Source organism: Thamnophis sirtalis, unplaced genomic scaffold, assembly GCF_051295495.1.
Source record: "Thamnophis sirtalis isolate CommonGarterSnake01/CBP01778 unplaced genomic scaffold, rThaSir2_p1.2 scaffold_1, whole genome shotgun sequence".
Lineage (NCBI taxonomy): Eukaryota > Metazoa > Chordata > Lepidosauria > Squamata > Natricidae > Thamnophis > Thamnophis sirtalis.
This window is the reverse complement of record NW_028261381.1, coordinates 70,926,282-70,945,959: the sequence shown is the minus strand read 5'-3', so window position 1 is coordinate 70,945,959 and position 19,678 is coordinate 70,926,282. Positions and strand designations below refer to the sequence as shown.

The following is a 19,678-nucleotide window of genomic DNA, read 5'->3' as shown; positions in this document are numbered from 1 at the left end:
CTTGAAATATTCCTCTCTTGATATTAACGTATCCCAGTCTCTCACTATTGACCTGCAACTGTGTCTTCCATTGTGCCATCGGTCTTTGCATCAAGATTCTGGTGTTTCTACTGCCTCCTGTTATTTCTAAGCACTTGATTATCCTGTCATGTGGCAGAGAGTTGAAGAGATAAAGTAGTTTGGGTAGTACATTCATTTTAATTGTTGAAATTCTGCCAATTAGTGATATCTGTAGTTTAGTCCAATTATCCAAATCTTTGTCATAGCAATTTATTATAGTTATCTTCTTTTTTTGTAATACATTTTGCCGATAACGATATTCTCAAATATTTAATTTTCTTGGCACTCAAAATTCCCAGTTTCTCCTCCAGTTCTTCATTTTGTCTTTTAGTTAAATTCTTAGTTAATATTTTAGTTTTTTCTTTATTTATTTTAAGCCCTGCTGTTGCAGCAGATTGAGGTTTGTAATCTACTTACGAAAGATCAGGACTTGAGACCACGAAGGAAGAGAAACAGGTTTATTGGATGCATCGAGTTCAGCGTGTTCACACACCAACATCTGAACTGGCCTGGCTACACCCAGGGCAGTGATTTTATACCTTTAATCAAACTTCGTCAATCAGAGGGCATTTAAAGAGGCGTATTCATACAAAACGTAAAAACCCCTGTTCAGAACAGGGAAGTACATCTTGGAAAAATACAAAAGCAGATATTCATACAAAAGTATCAAAAACAGGAAAGCTGATTTCATACCAACAGTTTTCTGTAACTTCTCTGTTCTATCTCTCACCCATGTCTGGCTTCCTGTGCCCCTCCTTTACAGAGTCTTGCCACACTGTTCAGCCCTATTTGTAACTTATGAGGAAGTTGGGGAGAAGGTTCACTGCAGCTAAAAGTCACCTTTGGGACTCTAGGGCACTGGACTAAAAGCCAAACTAAAATGAATTTATAAGGTCCATTCTATTAAGACCACCTAACCTGGCCAGCCACTGGTGGGTTTACCTGTGCAACCCATGCTGTATCATTCCCCCCTATTGAAACATGGAGGTTCCTCTCCATGAAGCATGAGCCCAACATATTTGCTCGAGCGTCCTTCTTCTGAGCGTCCCACCAGGGCCAGGACCTTTGCAGTGGCCCATTTCTCCATCAAGAGGGGTGAAACCCTGGCAATTTCGGGAACCAGGAGTTAGAAGTGGAGGTTAAATCAAATCCTTTCCATTCCTGCCCTGGGACATGAGTGAGTTGCCTCATTTCTGTGGTGAGCTGCTTAATGACACGTCCAGTCTCATCAATGTGAAGGCAGCAATTAAACAAGTTGAACTTCCCACAGACCCTCCTTCCCTTGCGTGGAGGTAATCAAGAGCCAATTGATTTTGGTACACTGCAGTACAGAGTTTGTCAGTGGCAGTGGAGAGGATATTCAAAGATTTATCAATCCTTTCCCCAGTTAAGTCCAATACTGCCTGCAAATGCATGATTGATTGATCATGTAAATGGGGTGCGGTAACCCCAAGACCCATCCTCAGCCCAAGTGGCCCTCCCATATGTGCATACGATTCTCTCTGAGTTCCACATGTCGAATTTCTCGTATTCAGCCAGTTCCTTACAAGGAAAGTTAGAGAAGGCTGTGTCTACCTTCTTCTTCTGACGGATGGGGCCTACTGAGTCATACACCAGGACCCCTAGCACCCGTCGTGATTGGATGGGCAACAGAAAGAACAAAAGTTTTATCCATCCAAGAATACAGGGAGGACTTCGTAGGCCAATGTGCCACGAATCCAATACATGTTCTCCGGGGCTTCCCAAGTGCTAGATGGGGTTTTGTGGCTTTTTTCCCATTTTGTCCTTCTGTGGATCCTGCAGGCATTGAGTGCATTCCAATGGAGAGGGGGTAATGGCCTCCCTTGTGGCCCTGGGTTCCCTTGGGACTCCCTTCTCCTTCCCTTGTGAGCTGCCCCTCCCATCCTCCTGAGGGGTGCGTGTGGGACGGGGGTTCCTACCCTGTTGTAGGAGTGGCTCCAGAACCACCATTCCCTTTCCCTGTGTGTTTAGGGTGGCTATAGCTGTTCTGCTGAGGTTCTTGTCAAGTGTCCCTGCATGGCATTGATATGTTTCCAAGTAGTTGGATTGGGTTATCCAGACCTCCAGGCGACTGGCTTTAGCACTAGTGTTGCACGTTACATCTATGCGCCAGTACTCACTCAGGTCTTGTGCATCCATGCTTGACAGATTTTCATCCTCTGACCACCATTGTAGAAACCACTGATTCCCTGTATCCCCAATAAGCTGACAAGTTATCTCCACTATTATGGGAATCTGGTCATAAGTTATGTCATATTCCATTTTCAGACTGAAATCAAGGGGTGCCCGCTTCACCTGAGCCCTTGTCCTTTCTGGAAAGGGGTCTGGGAAGGGTCTCTGAATGGGCTTTTTGCGATGGCACCTAATGGTTGAATGGTATCGTTTGTTTGGTGCCCAAGTTGTGACATTGGGGTTCATGCGACACTGCCAATAGTTCCCTGTCTCCTCTGAACAGGGGGTTTGCTCCTCCTCTGGATGGCAATTTAATAACCAGCGTTCATTATACCCAAAATGCAGTCCCTGTTCACCCTGATAAAAGCAGTCTTTGCAAAGGGGGAAAGGCCCTGAACCCATTTCTTCTAGCATTGGCTCAGAAGTTACCTGCGGAGGGGAGTCATTTGTAGAGGTGAGGGGCCTAGCTTCCGGTTGTTGGGGAATACCCTCATTATCCTCATTCCCCCCTATAGGAAAGGATGGAGCAGGAGAGGGGGTTGGGTCCTCGTAATCGGTCGGAAACTCCCACACCCCCAGTGGGGCCTCACCCTTTGCTCTGGCCAGGATTGCCTGATAGAGATAAAGAGAGTCAATGAGAATAGAAATGAATAGGAGAAAAACCACGATCAGAACTGCTGGCATCAGGCCTCTCCTAATGCACGCAGCTTGGCGTAGGCGCTAGTCAGTCTCCATGGTTGTGCCTGGGCATTGGACGGGGCGGAGTTTCCATGGTAGACGCGGTACGTTGCCTGTGCGATGGGTGTCGACGGCACCTGGAGCGACACCTGCAGAGGGCGTTGGTTCTTCACCACCTGTTCGTAAAGCGACAGCTTCCCGTGTGTCCGCAGAAGAGGTGGCGTTCCTCCTGGTGTTTCCAAAACGTGAGGTATAGAGGCTTGGCAGGATCACTGGAGGCCTTCCAGTAAGCTTTCGCAGCCAATTGAAAACGGGTCCAGTGAATCCAAGGCCTAATTTCAGCTACCTTAACAACAAGGGGAGAAAAAACAACAACAGTATACGGCCCCCACCATTTGGGGCCCAATAGTTCCTTCCACCAGTCCTTCACCCAGACTTCTTGTCCTGGGTGGAAGTTGTGGACTGGAGTTACAATTCCATGAGAACGACAAGACAGAACATATTTTTGCAATTGGCGGACTATGGCATTCAGGGATTGCAACTGTTTGAGCTTCACCATGTCTGTAACTTGGGGGTTGGGCAACACCTGTGGGCCAAGCAAATCAGGAACCCTCCCATACAACAACTCAAATGGTGAGACACCCAACTCCTTGGTGAGAGCGCACCTCTTTGCCAGCAATGCCATGCTGTGGGCATCATCCGGCCATTTGAGATGGGTTTCCTGACAAATTTTGGCCAACTTATCCTCTATGGTGTGATCTGCCCTCTTGACCCTCCCACCTGAACTGGGCCTTGACGGAGGGTATTAGCAGCACATACCTAACATTGAGAGCAAACAGCAGCTGCCAGGCTAGACCTCCCTGAGCCAAGGCTTTTTTCAAAGATCTTTTTTCAGATCTCGTGCCGTTTTTCCTAAGTGCAAATGCTTATGCAGGGAGGAGACAGCATCCCATGCCAACTGCTGGGAAACAAACACCTTTGTGTCCGGCAGAACCCACCACCCATCTAGTAGTTCCACCCCTATTGCTTCAGCTTGCTGGGTTCCTGAGTGACTATACGATGGGGGTTGTTCCTCCTGGGCCGGGGTCCACAGAGTAAGGCACGTGGCCTGTAAAGAAGGGGGATCCAAGGCTGCTGCTCTGGCAACTTGATCAGCTTTGTTGTTTCCTCTTTCAGTTGTTGAAACCCCTTTCTGATGACCCATACATGCATAATGGCAACTTGTTTGGGGGCCCATACACTGTCCAACAAATGCACAATTTGGGCCATATTTGATGTCCTTCCCTCCATCTGTGATGAGGCCTTTTTCCTGTGATGAGCTTTTTCCTAAAGCTCCATGGACTTGGACGGTTAGGAAGGCCTATTTGGACTCTGTGTAAATGTTGACTCGTAGATCTCGTGCCAATTCCAAAGCCTTGTGAGGGCATGTAGTTCTGCCAAGTGGGCACTGGTTTCTGGTGGTAGGGGCATGGCTTCCCACACATCATCAAGGGTGACTACAGCATAAGCTGCTTTTCGCACGCCCTCATGTAGAAAGCTGGTTCCATCTGTACAAAGAGTTGCATCTTTGTGCGATGGGGGTTTATCCTTCAAATCTGGGTGACTGGCATAGGTTTCTTCAATGGTTTGCAAACAATCATGAGTAATTTCAGAGTCTGGTTCAGGCCACAGGGTTGCTGGATTCAAAGCATAGATTGGACAAGTTTGATGAGGGGGTTATGTGTGATAAGCCCCTGATACTTCAACATTCGTGGATTGGTAAGCCACAAATGACCTTTCTGGTCTAGGACAGCTCGAAGAGCATGGGGGGTGTAGATATTTTAATTGCTGTCCAAAGGTGAGCTTATTGGCTTCCTGGGTAAGTAGGGCAGTTCCTGTCACAGCCTTGAGACAGGCTGGCCACCCTCTGGCCACCTGATCCAGCTGGTTGGACAAATATGCAACCGGATGATACCATGTTCCCAATTTTTGGGTCAGTACCCCAATGGCCATATTCTGCTTAATGTCCACAAACAACTGAAAAGGCTGTCAAGTCAGAAAACTAGGAGCCTGAGTCACAGTATGCTTCAATTCCAAAAAGCTGTTCTGTTCCTCTTCCTCCCAACTCAAGGGTTCCTTTTCCATTCCCCTTGGTAGCTTCATAGAGTGGCTTTGCTAACAATGTGAAATTGAGAATCCAAATGCGACAAAATTCTGCTGCCCCCCAAAAGCTCCTTAATTCCTTCCTATTTCGTGGGCCCGGCAATTGGCAAATGGCTTCCTTCCTCTCATGGCCCAAAGTTCTTTGTCCCTGCTGGATGTTGTAGCCCAAATACCTAACTTCCAATTGGACTAATTGGGCTTTGGTCCGAGAGGCCTCGTAGCAGGAGCAGTAGGGCTGCTGCAGTGGCATGACAGGTTTCCTCCATCTGGCCTGTGACCAACAAGTCAGCTACATCTTGCAAAACCACATCAGGTGGGGCAATGTCTAAAAGTTTCAAATCCATGGCTAATGCAGCTCCAAATAAAGTGAGGGAGGTTTTTCAAAGCCTTGATGCAAACATGTCCAAGCATATTGCTGCTTTCTGCCTGTGACTGGGCATTCGAAGGCAAACAAGAAAGCATCTTTTGAATCAATGACTGAAAACCATTTTCCTCTGCATGCCATTGAAGGGCCTCCTGTGAGATTCACGTCTCCTGGGGCAGCTTGGTAGGGGGGAGGATCCTAGGGCGGTCATCTTCCCTTTCCTCAGGGGGTGGAGCCCAGTCCCGGTTGAGGCACTCCCCTCCCCAGTGGCCATGTTCATAACAGATGGCACATCGGTTCCGTCCCAAGGGTGGGGGCCTGTTCCTCTCCCTAATTGCTGCCGCAAGCACTTCTGCTTTTGTTCTGCATCTTTTGATTTATTTATTTTTTCTTGTCCTCCAACAAGTCCTTATTGACGAGAGTTTTTCTAGCTACTTCCATAAGCTCATTGAGGGGCTTCCCCAGTGCCCCTTCCAGCTTCTACAGCTTGTGTCGGATGACTGAGAAATAAAGGCCATAGCTAGCATCCGAGCATTTTCAGGAAGGTTAGTGGTTAGCATAAAAAAAAACCTCAGGGCTTTCGGCAGAGTTCAGACATTTTAGTGGCTGGCTTTCCTCCCAGCCAGACAGCCCTTACAATTAACTGTTGATGATTACGTAGCAGAGTCAACTGGTGGGGGTCATAGGGGCTCCATCTCGGGTCCCTTGAAGGGAAGCGTTGCTCAATAAAGTCAGCCAGATTGGTGTGAGCAGGGACATCAGGTTTTAGAATGTTAGACACTGCAATTCTAATCTTCTCTCTCTCTTCAGACTGCTCTATCTCCTCTTCCTTCTTCTCCCAAAATTCTGGTGAGCTCAGAGGGTCCCTATCCCCTTTCCCTCTGACAGGACTTTCTTCTGACATCATAGAGGTCACACCGTCCAGCCCTTGCTCTATCCACTCCACAGATGCTTGGCTTGTTGATGCCCTCAAGTCTCTTGAGCTACTAGGTGTAGCCCCCCCTTTGGCATGGTCGTGGTGAGGGTCATGGTGATCCTCTTCCTGTTCTGGCAAGTCTTCTGGGGCACTAGCTAGGATTGGTGGTCTCTGCTTGGGACATTTGGGGTGTGCAACCCGAACAGCCATAAGAATACACTGTTGGTCTTTTGCATTTGTTTTTTTTAGCCAAGCTGTCTCCTCAACAAATTGTACTACACGTCAATATACGGATCCTGTTTGATCGGGATCAAACACTAACCTATGGACATTCAAAGCTATGTTGGGATCAAAAATTGCCCTTGTTGGGCCTCCCAAAGCCAAAAGTGGGCCATTCAGATTCACAAAACTTTTTAAGCTCATGCCTGCTTCACTCAATGCCATAGTCCTGAGTCACATATCCTTCTTTAAAATGATTTAACATACATTGTAAGGGGTCAAGGGAACACTGCTGCCCCCCCCAAACTCCTCCCAGGGTACCAGACAACAAGGATTTAGCAATCACCCCACACAGGCTTCTGACCCAGGATACTGGATGGACACGGCTATCGTGGGGAAATGCAGTAGCCCCCCCTCAATCACACACACACACATACACTAGACAATCCTCCCCAAAACCTTTCACCTAGTGAGGGAGATCAGGCCTCACCTCCGGCTCAACAAGGAGTCTGGGTCTAAATAGGGTTCCCACAGTACTTGCCTCATGTACTTGGCTTCCCTCCTGCGATGCTGGCCAGCCTTTAGATGCCTGGTCTCTGGTCCTTCTCTGGTGGTTCTTGGAATCGCCAAACACTGCTGCCAGAGCCCTCTGTCGCTGGGAAGTCCCTCGGATCAAATGGGTCCGTTGGCACCAGGGAGGGTCCCCTGACCAGATGAGCTCTGACACCGGGGTGGACGTTCCAGAGGGTCCCAAAGACCCCTCAACTCCTGGCTGGCTCGCCAAAAATGTTGCAGCAGATTGAGGTTTGTAATCTACTTACGAAAGATCAGGACTTGAGACCACGAAGGAAGAGAAACAGGTTTATTGGATGCATCGAGTTCAGCGTGTTCACACACCAACATCTGAACGGGCCTGGCTACGCCCAGGGCAGTGATTTTATACCTTTAATCAAACTTCGTCAATCAGAGGGCGTTTAAAGAGGCGTATTCATACAAAACGTAAAAACCCCTGTTCAGAACAGGGAAGTACATCTTGGAAAAATACAAAAGCAGATATTCATACAAAAGTATCAAAAACAGGAAAGCTGATTTCATACCAACAGTTTTCTGTAACTTCTCTGTTCTATCTCTCACCCACGTCTGGCTTCCTGTGCCCCTCCTTTACAGAGTCTTGCCACACTGTTCAGCCCTATTTGTAACTTATGAGGAAGTTGGGGAGAAGGTTCACTGCAGCTAAAAGTCACCTTTGGGACTCTAGGGCACTGGACTAAAAGCCAAACTAAAATGAATTTATAAGGTCCATTCTATTAAGACCACCTAACCTGGCCAGCCACTGGTGGGTTTACCTGTGCAACCCATGCTGTATCACTGCTACTTTACCGAATTGGTTTATGTCTTGTAATAATATTTGTTCAGTTTCTAGGGGTTCCTCTGTGATAAATGGTAGATCGTCTGCAAAGGCCTGCACTTTGTATTCCTGTGTTCTAATTTTCAATCCGTTTATGTCCTGGTTCTGTCTAATTTGTAACATCAATGTCTCTAGTCAGTGGATAAATAACAGAGGGGTTAGAGAGCATCCCTGTCTTACCCCTTTGGTTGTGCTGAAACCTTCTATTGCTTCCCCGTTTAGTATTATTTTTGCCCTCTGACTAGAATATATTGCTCTGATCATCGTGATAAATTTCTCTCCAAAGTTCATTACTGCTAATTGATTTATAAGAAAATCCTAATTCAAGTTATCAAATACTTTTTGTGCATCAATAAATGTCAATACTGCTTGTTTTCCTGAGTGTATCTCATAATATTCTAATATGTCAATTATTGTTTGTATATTGTTTTTTATATGTCTGTTGGGCAGAAATCCATTTTGGTCTGGGTGTATGATTCCATTTAGTATGTTTTTAATTCTTTCCACCATTATTGTCATAAATATTTTATAATCAGCATTTAGCAGCAAGATTGGCCTATAATTTTGGATCTTTTGTTTTGGGAATTAATGTTCTTAATGCCTCCATCCAGGATTTTGGTATCTTGGCTCGTTCTAGTACTTCATTATACATTTCTTTAAAAAAAACAATTTTTATTTGTTTTTGAACAAGGACAAACAAACATTAAAAAAACCATCTTCCATTACAAATTGTAGAAAGTGTGTCAATTGGTTACAGTATTTCCATGCATCTCTTCCATAGTCATCACCTGCTTTTCATATGCATATTTTAAATTCACCTATATTCACGTATGTCACAATTGTTATATCTCAACCTTAATTTGACTATAATTGTTTTTATATCATTTTATATATAATATTCAAAATCTAGAATAGGATTATATGATAACATTCCATTAAATCATCCTAAAATCATCCAATCGCAATACATCTTTATAACATATTCTAAATAAAGCTTTTAAACCTCCTCTCATAATCTCCATGTGTTGTTTATATAAAATTTCATATTATCAAACTAATATATATATATATGTATTGTTCTCATTATTAATCATTATTTAACTATAGCTATTGTTGCTTCATTTTATACATACTACTAGTAAACTAAATTTAGCTTAGTTTTTATTATACATTTTCATTGCATCAACCTGTATCTTTCCAGTAATAGTACAGTCTTATATCTCTTGCCATTTGTAGCATTAATGTTCTAGTTACTTTCTTAATAAATCTTGTATAAACTTCTCTTGGCAACATGTTGTTCCTTTCGTATCTCATAAAAGCTTGAAACCTAACATCTGTTCTTTCCATCACTTATATTTGGTTATCGCTAGTGCTTTTGTCAAGATTTCTCTCCTTATCTCCATCAATTTTTCTCTCTTTTCTTCTGTGTTTTTAAGTCTGGGGTAGAGTTCCAATCCATCCATCTCCCCTTTCCATATTCTGCTCTTGCCGTTACCATTTTGTTTGTCAGTATCCACAGTTTTCTCATCTCTTTGCTCATTTTTTTCTTCCATCTTTTGAACTCTTTCCTCCACTTTCTTCATTTGATAAACATCCTCAGTTTCTCCATCAGATTTTTCTGTTTTGTATTCCATATTCTCCAATCTCTTTTCAATTCTCTCTGTCACAACTAATAGATTTTGAATTTCAAACATAATCATTTGCAATGTTATAGTTTCTTTTTCCTGCTGAGCCATTCTTTCAATTTTGTAGACACTGCCCCTATAGAGTTCAAGGCTATTTTAATAAACTTCAAACAGGTTCATTTATTATCTTTCAAGTCAAACTGTTGTCTTCCTAGCTAGTGATAAAACTCCCAAAAGGTACCTGTATAAACAACTTGTGCTCTTCCTGCTTTCACCGTCAGTAAACAAACTGAAAGAATCTTGAATCTCAAGTGATCAAAGAGAAAGAAGAAAAACAATGTATCCAGCCTCCAGCCTCTAAGTGGAAGTGTAACTGCTTTCCTCCTGTTGTTACAACACTCTTTATAATCCTTCTTATTATCTTCTTTATATTCCAAGCTTAAGAAAGGAAAAAAACCCTTAAATGGAGGTCAAAAACAATCCAATCAATCCAATCAAGCATTATAAAAAAAGAAGGAGCATTTTAATCCATTAGTGTAAACAAAATTGAAAAAAGAAGAAGAAAGAATTAATCCATTCAGTTTAAAAAATAGGTAGTCCCTGCAAAAGTTCCATCCATGGAAAAAAAATTAGAAACAGGATAACACACTAAGTTCAATTCAGATCAATCTCACCGCCTACAGTCTTCTGTCTTCAATCTTAGCAACTTTTTTTTCCTTGGGTAGCCTCTTCCTCTAGTAATAAAATTTCCACACCAATTCAGCACACTTTCTCTTTCCGCTTTCTTCCTGTTCTGGAGTGTTCCCAACTTCAGCAGCTTCATTAGATGAGTTTCTATCACCGGAAAAAAGGCCATTCCTGGATCTTTCAGGGACTTTGCGGTGTCACTGAGATCAGCAGGAGGTGCCCTTCTCACTCACTGTCTCTATGGGAGAGTTTAGGTCCAAATGAACCATCCAGCGGCAGAAATATCAACTGCTATCTCAGAGCACCAAGATCGCACGTTGTGTTGTCACGACGTCAGCTCGAGTTTCACTCGTACATTTCTAATAATATTTTTTTGATAAAAAGGGTAGTCCCCCCCAAAAAAAAACCCCCCAAACCCCGGATCCAAATGGAATTCCAGCAGAATTCTATAAAGAATTGCAAAAATCATTAGAGAACATACATTTCAAATAATATGTTCTCTAATGATTTTTGCAATTCTTTATAGAATTTTGCTAGAATTCCATCTGGACCTGAGGTTTGGGGTTTTTTTTTGTTTTTGGATTGCTCTTTTTAATCTTAGTCTCATTATTCTCTCATTTAGTGTTTCCTTTTTGTTTCCGGTAAGGTTGGAAGATTCCTCTTCTGTAGGTATCTTTTAATATCCTCCCCTTCTATTTTCTCTAGGCTATACAGTGTTTGAAAGTATCTTACTGCTATGCTTTTTTTCTTCCTTTTGGTAGTGTATCACCCCTTCTTCATCCTCTAGTTGCTTTATTAATTTCTTTTCTTTTTTTGGTTTATAGGCTAGCCATCTCCCCGGTTTGTTGGCATTTTCAAAATAATTTTGTCTACTTGATCTAATTTTCTGGGCCACTTCTTGTGTAATTAAATTTAATTGTGTTTTATTATTTCTTTTTCTTCTTTAACTTCTTGGTTTTGAGGTTCTTTCTGGATTTTATATTCTAATTTCCCCACTTTCTCCTGGAGCTCTGTATATCGTTTCTTTTTATCTTTGTCTTTTCTTATTGTATAAGCCAGCGATGGCGAATTTTTTTTGACTCGCATGCCATAAGCGGGGGGAGCGCAGAGGGTCATGCCTCACCCATAAGGTAATGCGCGACACACACCCCAGTGCACATGTGTGCATGACAGGTGTGACATCCCTTTTTTGCATGCTTTTTCTGCTTTCCCCAGGCTCCAGAGGCTTTATAGGAGCCTGGGGAGGGTGAAAACAGCCTTCACCCCAGAGGCCCTCCAGATTCTTCAGGAGCTTCCCTGAAGTCTCCGGAGCGCAAAAATCCGGCCCTATGGGCAAACCAGAAGTTCGGTAACGGACTTCCGGTTTGCTCATAGAGCCGGTTTAAGCCTTCCGGAGCCTTCCAGGGCCTTCTGGAGGCTTCCCTGAAGGCTCTATAGGATGAAAAATGACCCTATGAGCAAGTCCTTGCTTCTACCAGTTTTATTTCCTACTCATTTTTGGCTATTGTTTCCTGTATCTTCCCCATTCTATCATCCAACTTCTTTATATCATGTTTCACTTCCCATAGATCATCTTTCATTTCCTGGTGATTTTTGGTTATTGATTCTTGTGTTTTTATCATAAATTCCTGAATCATGTTTAATGAAGCTTGTAGGTTTTGTAAGGTTCGTCCAATTGTGTAAATTAAAATGTCATCTAGATAGAGCAACACCCCTTTATACAGGTGCTCATACAGGACTTCATTTATCAGCTGCATGAATACTGTGGACACCCCTTGTAGTCCAAAGGGAAACACCCTAAATCAGAAACAGCTCAATGGACAGTTGAAAGCAATTTTCCACTCATCTCCTCCTCTTATTAACATGTGGTAGTAAGCCTCCCACAAGTCCAACTTTTTTATAAAATTTCCCCTTTGACAAATGGTCAACATATCCTTCATGAGGGAAAGGGGGTGCATATTTTCTACACAGACTATATTCAGCCCTCTGTAATAAACCACAGAGGCACAAAGATCAGTCCTTTTCCCCTAAATAGGACTGGAGCATCCACTCTGTGTCTGGCTGGTTGGATGAAACCCTGAGCTAGGTTTTTGTGAATGAATGCAGGGAGCTCATCTAATTCTCTGGGAGTCATTGTGCAGACCTTTGGTTTCAACAACTTAGCTTCTGGGAGAAAGTTGATGGCACAATCTGTAGGCTGATGAGGGAGAAGTTCGTCCAACCTTGTTTCACTAAACAAATCCCTCAGGTACTGATACTCCCTTGGGATGGCTGGGAAAGATTTCCCTTGCATTGCAGCTCCCACCTCTCGGTGAAGAACTCTCTCAGTCTCACATTCTCAATTGTACTGGGCTTTGCTGCTTGGTGAGAATTTCAATAACCCCTCCAGTCCATGTGTTGGTTCCACTGTTTCAATCAAAGCTAGTACCAGGACCAGAGGCCTCTCCATCTTCAAGGAGACTATGAAGTTTTAGTCTCTGAGTCGGCACCCATCTACATCACTAAGCGTTCAGTGGCAAACGTGGCAAGAATGCCCCCAGCTACTAAAATGTCCAGAGGGCAAATTGCAGTTGGGGTTTTTAGCCTCCTTAGGTGAATCCCCATTTTCTCCACCAGAACTGGGCTTACTAAGCACCTGATGCACCCTGAGTCTAGAGGGGCTCTCAATGAGGTTTTCTGACTATTTCCTGAGAGGTGTAATTCTATGGGCATAGTTACAGGTGCCGTGAGGCCACTTACCAAGAGGTTGCAATCCAAATCACTGTCAGATAGTCCCTGGTCTTCCTTTGGTGGAGTCAGAGTTCTCTCCTCTTGTTTGGGGGAGGAAGTGAACTCCACGACCTCCAAACCTTTGAGGGCCATCTCCTTTGTGCAGGATTGTGGTCTCACCACTTTACCTCCCAGTGCTTGTTCTCCTTTCTTGATAGGGTGGCTTGCTCAGCACTCTGCTGCTTGATGGCCTTCATTTCTGCATTTGACGCAGAGAAGTACTTTGGCTGGGCTCGCAGTTTGGTGGCTTCCCTCTTTCTCTCCAGGAGAAACCTCTTCCATGCCTTGCTGCTATGATAGTTGTTTTGGTTTTGGTCGATTTCCACCACCCACACCAGTTGTGGAGGTGATATATATGATATGCAGGTCATCATTCAGCCCATCTCTGAAGCAACTCATGTGGATGTCCTCCAGCCAGTTGAAGTGACAGGTCAGATCCTGAAATTCCTCTGTGTATTCCACTGCTGGTCTGCACTCTTGCCTTACATTTCTGATGTGGTCTCTGGCTTTCCAGTCTTCAAATCGCCATCTCAGGGCAGTCATGAATCGAGCGAAGTTCCGCAGCTCAGGGGCATTGGTATTGTGTAGAGTAAACATTGACCTGGCTGCAGTCCCTTCTAGTGACAGAATGAGGACTCTGACTTTAGCTCCCTTGATAGGGATTTTGTTACCATATTCTTGAATGTACCTGAACTAGGAAAAAACCCAATTGTTGAGGGTGCATTGAATTTCATGCCCCAGGGAGGACTTCATATCTGGGGGACTGCACCATCTCCTAGCCTTGGGGCATTTTCTGCGCCTGCATCTAGCTGTGAGGTCCCCACTGTTATTGCTGCTGCTCCTACCATGGTGGCTGTCACTGATACTATGGTGTCCAGGGCTGAGTTTTTCCCCTCTACCTCCCCTGGCTGGTTCTGATGTCCATTGCCCCTGGCATGCGAGTTAGGGTCTCCCATGCCTTCAAGTTTTGAAATGCATCCATCATGTATCACATGGCTTGCTTCATGAGGCAGTGAACATTTTTAGGCTCATCCCTTCCTCCTCCTCATCATCCAGCTCCTCTCTGCATCTCTGCTGGTGACTGCTTTGGATAATGGTCACTCCCTCTGTCCTTCTTTCCCAGTTGTCCTTCTTCCCAACACTTATGTGCCATCTAGTCTTGGCTGAGTCTCCTAGGCTGGCAGCTTCCTCTGTCCTTCTGGCAGAGTTTGTGCCTGATTGAGGCTTGGCAGAGGCTTTGCCCCAGAATTCAGTTTCTTCTTGATCACTGCTTTGTGTTGCACAGTCCCCATGGTAGGGTAGGTGCCTCTCTGGGTTGACCACTTTGCAGACTCCACCTAATGTAAGAATCTGCCTCAGCTACCTTCTAAAGAAAGCAAGTCTCTTGAAACAGTTTGCATTTGAAAAGGAACTTTTATTGAGAAGTAGTGATTGCGAAGTAGTTAGGTGAAGTCTGAAATTCATGCATGAACCGTTATGCTAATTATTCCCATCAACCCTCACCCCAATGCTCCATGTCCATCAGTAGTCATTAAAGTGCTGCAGAAGTGTTTTTGAAACTCCGAAGCTGGATGGTGAGAAGAGGTTGTCCTAGGACCACTGTGACTTGGAATACCAGGCTGGAACTGGCTGAGAGGCAGCCTGTGCAGATGGCCCTTTCTCCCTCCCCTCAAAACCCCAAGCAGTTACATCAAAAGCGAAAGCATGCCAAACTTTCAACCCACAAAGCCTCCCCCACTCTTCAGAAGGGCAGCATTCTGACAGGGACCTGACATCCTGATTATTACATTACATTGATTTAACATAGGAAAAGGAATCAAAATACAAATTTTTGGATATGATATATCATGATATTGAGCTTGATGTAATAGTGATATGGATTATCTAGTAATCTATTATATTCTGAAGGCAGTGTCAATCTAAGTAACTAAAATGCCATGTATGTATGTATGTATGTATGTATGTATGTATGTATGTATGTATGTATGTATGTATGTATGTATGTACCATGTTTCCCCGAAAATACGACAAGGTCTTATATTTTTTGATCCACAAAATATGGCCTTGGGTTTATTAAAGGGGAGGGCTTATTGTTTTTGGGTTGCTGGGCAGCTGCTCCCTTGCGACCAAGCTCCCGAAGAGCCAGGCACAGCCTCAGGGTCAAATGGCTATTTTGCTCTGTCACAGCAGCAACACAGCAGCCATTAGGTGGCCATGATTGGGAGCAGCTGCCAGGCAACCCCCCTTTCCAGCTGGACACAGTACCGCTGACCAATCTAGCAGTACCCAGAAGGCACAAAGCAACGCGAGCGCCTGTTTGCCACCCTCTGCCTCCCGCAACTCGGTGCCTTCGGAATACCCCTAGGAGAGTGAATGGGGCACAATGCCCTTGGCAAACTCTGCAGAGCCAGGGCATCTCTGCTGCTGGTGCTGCCCACCGCTTGGGTTTTTTTGGCTTTCAAAGCACAGAGGACGGATGCCGCTCTTTTAGTACGCTCTATGGTTGTGGGCTGCAGAGCATGCAACCATAGAGCATACTCCCAGAGCGGTATCCTACCTCCGTGCTTTAGAAGCCACTACGGAGGACGGATGCCACTCTGGGAGTATGCTTTAGGGTTGTGGGCTGCAGAGCGTACAACCATAGAGCGTACTCCCAGAGCGGTATCCTACCTCTGTGCTTTGGAAACCGCTACAGAGGACGGATGCCATTCTGGGATTACGCTCTATGAATGTACGCTCTGCAGCCCACAACCATATACTCCCAGAGTGGCATCCGTCCTCCGTGCTTTGAAAGCTGAAAAAAAACCAAGCGGCAGCGGCACCAGCAGTGGAGATGCCCTGGCTCTGCAGAGTTTGCCAAGGGCATTGTGATCCTGTGAGTTGCTCGAGCGGGGAGTGGAAAAGCTTCTTGGACAACCCCCCTCTCCAGCCATGCAGAGCCCCATTCACTCACCTAGGGGCATTCTGAAGGCGCGAAGCCGCGGGAAGCGGGGGTGGCAAACAGGTGCTCATGTTGCTTGGTGCCTTCCGGGTATCACTAGATCAGTTAGCGGCACTGTACCTGGCTGGAAAGGGCGGTTGCCTTGCAGCTGCTCGCGATCGTGGCCACCTCATGGCTGCTGTGTTGCTGCTGCGACAGTGCAACATAGCCATTCAACCTTGAGGCTCTGCCCGGCTCTTCGGGATCTTGCTCGCAAGAGAGCAGCTGCCCCACAACTCCCCCTCTTCAGCTTGGCACAGCGCCGCTGACCGACCTAGCAGTACCCTAAAAGCACCAAGAAACAGGAGTGCCTTTGCCCCCCACCTTGTTCCCGCAGCTGGGCCTTTGGGAAACCACTAGGTCAGCGAGGAGTGCTCTGCCTCGCTGGAGGAGGGGATTGTCCAGGGGGCTTATTTTCGGGGGTGGGCTTATATTATTGCCCACGCGAAAAATGTGGCAAGGCTTTAGTTTCAGGACAGGTCATATTTTCAGAGAAACATGGTATGTATGTATGTATGTATGTATGTACGTATGTATGTATGTATGTCACACAAATATACACACATCCACGAGAGAGAGAGAGGACTTAGGAGAAAGAATTTATGCTGAATGTAATTGTTCCAAATTTGGTATCATCAGTACATATGCATAGTTGCATAATTCAGAATTTGGGAAATCGAAACCTCATATTTTAATAACAACTGCATCTTTTTAAAGATATGTTGAAAAGGATATGTAGAAATAGACAGTTTGAATTGAAGAACACCATAGAAATTTATTGAAGAACATATTTCATTGTGGAAAATTAATCATCTTGCACATGTGTGTGTGTGTGTGTGTGTGTGTGTTTTCTCTTTGTGAATAAAAAACAATCCACCCTAAATATGAAGTATGCTGGGAATTACACGCATTCTGAGAATATTTACTATATCCAAGGGGGATAATATTTAAAAATATCCATCTATCAAAATCCAAAGAAAGAACCTTATATAACCTGTTATTATTTGATGCAATCATTTGAGAAATGTTGTGTGGAATAAAGAGTTTAAAAATGATAAATATTTAATGTACTGATTAACAAGTGTTTTTGCCTATTCACATCAATTCTGACAAGCCAACTAACAAAGTATCCTACAACTTCCTTCAACACATTAATCTAGAGGGTGGATGGGGATGGCTTCAAGGAGAAAGATACACAGACAAAACACTTAATTAAGTGTCATGTGCAAGCCTTATTTTTCACAATTCTAATTTTATTCATTCTTTCTTTAGGTTACAGAGACTACATTAAAAAAAAATTTGAAACAATGAAAGATCCTAATTCTGTTCCAGGTGAATATGTGCTCTTGAATCAGAGATACTCAAAGCTAATGATCCTAGAATATCACCCATCTAAAGAGGAGAGAGAACATGAAATTCTTGCTATAGGATGGAAACATCGTGAAATCATCAGCAAAAGAGCCGAGTCTTCCACCAGCATTGAAGCGTTATTTAACCCTGATAAACATGGATTAATTCCACAAGTTATTGTGTTACAGGGAGCTGCAGGAATTGGAAAAACCATAATGGCCAAAAAAATCATGTTCGATTGGGCTTCTCAACAACTTTACCAGGACAAATTTAATTATGTTTTCTATATTTGCTGTAGAAAGATGAATCTCCATGCAGAGGCAGAGGAGAGTAGCATTGCAGATATAATTTCAGAAGGATGGCTCAAGGGTCACTCATTGAAAAATGTCATTCAAAACATACTGAAGAATGAAGAAAAGCTTCTGTTCATAATTGATGGGTTTGATGAATTAAGGCATTCCTTTGATCAGTCCAAAGATTCCTTTTGCTTTGATCCCTGGGAGAAGAAGCCGGTGAGAATTCTTTTGAGCAGTTTATTTCAAAAAAAGCTTTTTCCTAAATCCTCTCTCATAATCACAACAAGACGAACTGCTTTGGAGAAACTCCATCAATGTTTAGAGCACCCAGGTTATTTTGAGATACTGGGATTTTCTACAGAGGAAAGAGAAGAATATTTCTGCAATTTTTTTGAAAATAAAGACCAAGCAACTCAAGTTCTCAGATTTGTTAAACAAAATGATACGCTTTTCACCATGTGTGTCATTCCCCTTGTGAGCTGGATCATCTGCACAGTGATGAAACAGGAGTTGGAGAGAGGCAAAGATCTTCAGAAGACACCATACACCCTCACTGAAATCTATATGCTGTATCTCTCCAGTTTGTTAAAGTATCACCATAAAGAATCCAAACAGGATGTCCAAACCAATGTGAAAGGCTTATGCTCTTTGGCTGCAGAAGGAATCCGCAAACGGCAAATACTATTTATTGAGAAAGAAATCAAGAAGCACATTTTAGATCAGGGAAGCTCCTTCCCCCTTTTTCTGAATGAGAGCCTCTTCAAAAGGGACATTGATTGTATTCAAACTTACAGCTTTATTCATTTAAGCTTCCAGGAGTTTTTTGCTGCTCTGTTTTATGTCCTAGAAGAAGGAGATAAGCAGCATTCTAAAATTCGGAATAAAAATTTGCAGACATTATTAGAAACACATACATCTTTTACGGCTGATTTTGCAGTAGGATTTCACTTCCTCTTTGGTTTTTTAAATGAAGGGGAAAAAATGAGAGAGTTGAAAAACAAATTTGGATGGACATTTTTTCCTAAGTATAAAGAATCCATGTTAGACTGGGTGAAAAATAATCTAAAAAAGGGGGGACATGAATTTCAAAAAGAAATGTTTAGTTATTTATATGAGACACAAGATGATAATTTTATAAAAAATGCAGTATGTGATATCACTGAAATATTTGTTCGCTGCAAGTCTGACATGGAATTGATGAACCTCAGCTATTGTATACAACACTGTCAGAATTTAAAGGATCTCAATGTTTACCGTATTAATTTTCCAAAAAATGAGTAAGTATTTTGAAAGTCTGTTGAACATTTCATTCAATTTACGATCCTGTCACCACTATGCTATAACTTACTGTCTCAAATATAATAATAGACCAGAAAAATGTCACTTGGGAAGAAACAATGGATGGAAACTAATCAAGGAGAGAAGCAACCTGCAATTAAGGAGAAACTTCCTAACAGTGAGAACAATTAGTGGAACATTTTGCCTTCAGAAATTGTGGGTGCTTCAGCACTGGAGGTTTTTAAGAAGAGACTGAGCAAACACTTGTCTGAAATAGTATAGGTCCTCCTGGTTGAACAGGGGGCTGGACTAGAAGACATCCAAGGTCCCTTCTAGCTCTATTCTAATTGAATGAAGAGATAGCTTTGGCTAGGTGAGATGGGAGGATGATTTAAAATGAGCAGTTGTCCTTTTGTGAGGCCAATACCAATCAATCCTGCTCAAACCTAAACAGCCTGATAATGATATCACCAGAAAGTGTTTATTTCAGCTCAAAATCAGAGAGGCAATTGCTATTGAGATCTAGAGGCTGTAGAAATTTAAATAAACAAATTATTTTAAACGAATTTAAATAAACAAATTATTTGAAAAAAACTTGATTATTTTATACAGAGCCCACTCCTGACAGTCTTTAAAGAAATTTGAAGTTCAGTGGGCCATAGCAAAGCTCAGGATATTTTTCACTTTAATTTAAAAAGGCCAATTCAACACTC

At 43.4% G+C, this 19,678-nt stretch overlaps 1 protein-coding gene across 1 annotated transcript in view; it reads left to right on the top strand.

Annotated features, from left to right (window-relative positions):
- LOC148049549 (NACHT, LRR and PYD domains-containing protein 12-like) overlaps positions 1-19,678 on the top strand; it is a 206,453-nt gene that overhangs the window by 154,490 nt on the left and 32,285 nt on the right. Inside the window, exon 5 of the mRNA XM_087704001.1 lies at positions 17,314-18,964. Within this exon, the coding sequence (XP_087560127.1) occupies positions 17,314-18,964 (1,651 nt within the window). The remainder of the gene's footprint in view (positions 1-17,313; positions 18,965-19,678) is intronic.